Here is a 2443-nt window from a genome sequence, read left to right on the forward strand (position 1 = left end):
TAGCTCTCTACAACCGTGCTAGCAACTATTTGCTAAACCTACGCGTTATTGCATGAGCTGCTGTGCCGTACGGAGTCTGAAATGATTTGTCCTAAAGTTAAAAAATCGTCAAATGGACTAGTATAATCAAGCTAAATTTTAATTCCATACAAAGTGGCGTCGGGCGTCTCAGCTGTCATATCCGACATAGGCAATTGCGCTTGGCGCGCTCGATTTTTGTCCTTATAATCGAGGTGTTAAGGACAAAATCACTCGGAATTTCACGATCTTGCATCTTATTTCGTCCTCATTTTAAGGACAAATTTTGTTGGGGTTATTAACTGCTGCGCGTCGCTCATGCGGGGTTAAATTTATTGCTGCAACGCTCACGTTTTCGCTGTACTATATGCACTTAGAGCGGAGAAGTATCAATAATATCTTGATCAATATTCAGTATCAAAATGAAAATTTCACGAGCGTCGCAGGTGTCGACGTCAAAACTGCTAAAACTTGCGAGGATTCATCACCTAAAACATTTCGTAAGCTAAAGAAGTCGCGCCCTGCTCTCTTACTTCTATTTTAAATATTTGCTCATACAATTGGAGATGAAACGCCACCAAAGAAGATTTTTCACAATGCTACAAAATAGCTCGCAGTAACGGTCTTAAAATAACCAATTGACCCAACAGAAAGAGAAAAAGCACATTGTAAACATTATTGAAATATGAAATCTGTGCTACACCCCAGTCTTACTTGTACTGTATTCTGTCCCGCAATAAATTCAAATGAATCCAAGGTGGCATCAATAAGCAAGCTTCAACATGCATTTCTGCTTCTACTCCATCCAGCGTAGCAAGCGTTGCACACATCTACATTGTGTCCCCTAGGTATTGCGCTATACTACCAGTGCAACTCCGTTAGGACAGTGGTATGGAATCTAAGCGATTTAACAACCACGTCGAAGGCTTCGAAAAGTCGTTGCTGCTCCTCACCACGAAGAATCCTTCGTGCAACTAGGAGCGAGGACTCAATGCGTAAATGCACTCGAACGGAGCTCGTGGCTGCCGCCGCAAAAATACGGTGAGGTCCGTTGTGATCTCTGCTCTAGATTTTTGGATCTTGGTGGCGTCACGTCCGTATCCAGGCCATCAGGGCTACATAGACCTCCCCTCTTGGTTGGCTCAGCGTCGTAGATATCAGACTTCCTATCGTCGCTTCTGTACGCCACGCTGCACTGTGGATGGCCACGGCGCATCGATCTCTTTCGAGGTGCCGGCTTTCATCTGTGAAGAGAGGGACTGGAGCGTGTCTGACTTGCATCTGCCTGCTCCGTCTTCCACAGCGTCGAGACCACTCTATTGCGAGCGAAATGCTCGGTCCGACCTCACTCTCACTCTTCAATTTGCCATAGTGGCGTCAACCTCTTTACTCTCCAAGTACGCCTCTGCAATCATCGCCATGTCCATTATGGAATGGGAAGCGCCGATTCCCGCGTGGATTGAATCTATCAGCATCGACATGGATGAGGAGATGCCCGATCTCTCAGTCGCGATCCCCTGTCAACCGATCAACATGGACGACACGCCGAATTGCACCCCCGTATCAACCAAGACGAACTGCTCTATCACCTCCTCGATGCCCGATGACGAGTTCGAAACGTTGCTGGAAAGCAAACTAGACGTTCGCACGGACATGCAACTAGACATTAAAAGCATCAAGATTGTCGCTGTATCTCCCGTCAAGACCAGATCCTCAACTGCACCAAGCATCAGCCCCATCAAGAGCAAACCCGTCGCTAAACCCAAGGCTAAGCCGGGCCGTCGGCCCCGCCACAAGGTCGACGTGGACCCTTCGGGCAGCAACCAGCGCCGCAAGAATAAACAGCGCGGCTACGAGAAGGACTACCGCATTCGCATGAAGAAAAAACGTTTACAAGACGAAGCCGAGTGGATCCGGCTGGAGACACAGACCCGCAATATGCTGACCAAACGCACGTCCGTTGTGACGTTGGGGATGTTGGATGAGCTAAAGACGGAGGAGAAGCCGTCGACGGTCTGCATCAGACAGCGATACCTGCAGCTACTCCAAGAAGAGCGAGCTCTCAGAGAGGCCGAGGTACTCGATAGCTGCTTTTTGGCCGACATCCAAGCTTTACTGTTGTGGGGCGGTACAACGGCGCCAAGTCGAGAGGTTCGTGAGCAGTTGAACAGCCTCCCGAGCTTAAGACGGTGCCACACGTTTGAGTTTTCGTGGTAGCAAGACTGCAGATCGCATGCAGCTCTTGAACAAGCGCGTAATTTTTTTTTCATGCCAGCATGAATGGCATAGTGTAGTAATGCGTGAATTTAGTATTCAATAGTTGTACAAGTACTAATATGCGAAGTCATCGTTCAGACGAGCGGATGGACAAGTGGCACAGGGCCACAGCAGAGTCATCGTGGTGGTGACAAGGATTGGGAACCGT

General features: G+C 48.5%; 1 protein-coding gene across 1 annotated transcript; it reads left to right on the top strand.

Moving 5' to 3' along the window:
• Nucleotides 1–1446: 1446 nt before the first annotated feature.
• Nucleotides 1447–2235, top strand: PITG_21478 (uncharacterized protein; the record flags this gene model as incomplete). The annotated part of the gene is made up of 3 exons (XM_002895016.1): nucleotides 1447–1524; nucleotides 1762–1980; nucleotides 2047–2235. 3 exons carry the CDS (start codon nucleotides 1447–1449, stop codon nucleotides 2233–2235), a joined length of 486 nt encoding a protein of 161 aa, XP_002895062.1.
• Nucleotides 2236–2443: the final 208 nt, after the last annotated feature.

The sequence above is a fragment of the Phytophthora infestans genome, genomic scaffold, assembly GCF_000142945.1.
Source record: "Phytophthora infestans T30-4 supercont1.292 genomic scaffold, whole genome shotgun sequence".
In the NCBI taxonomy this organism is placed as follows: Eukaryota; Oomycota; class Peronosporomycetes; order Peronosporales; family Peronosporaceae; genus Phytophthora; species Phytophthora infestans.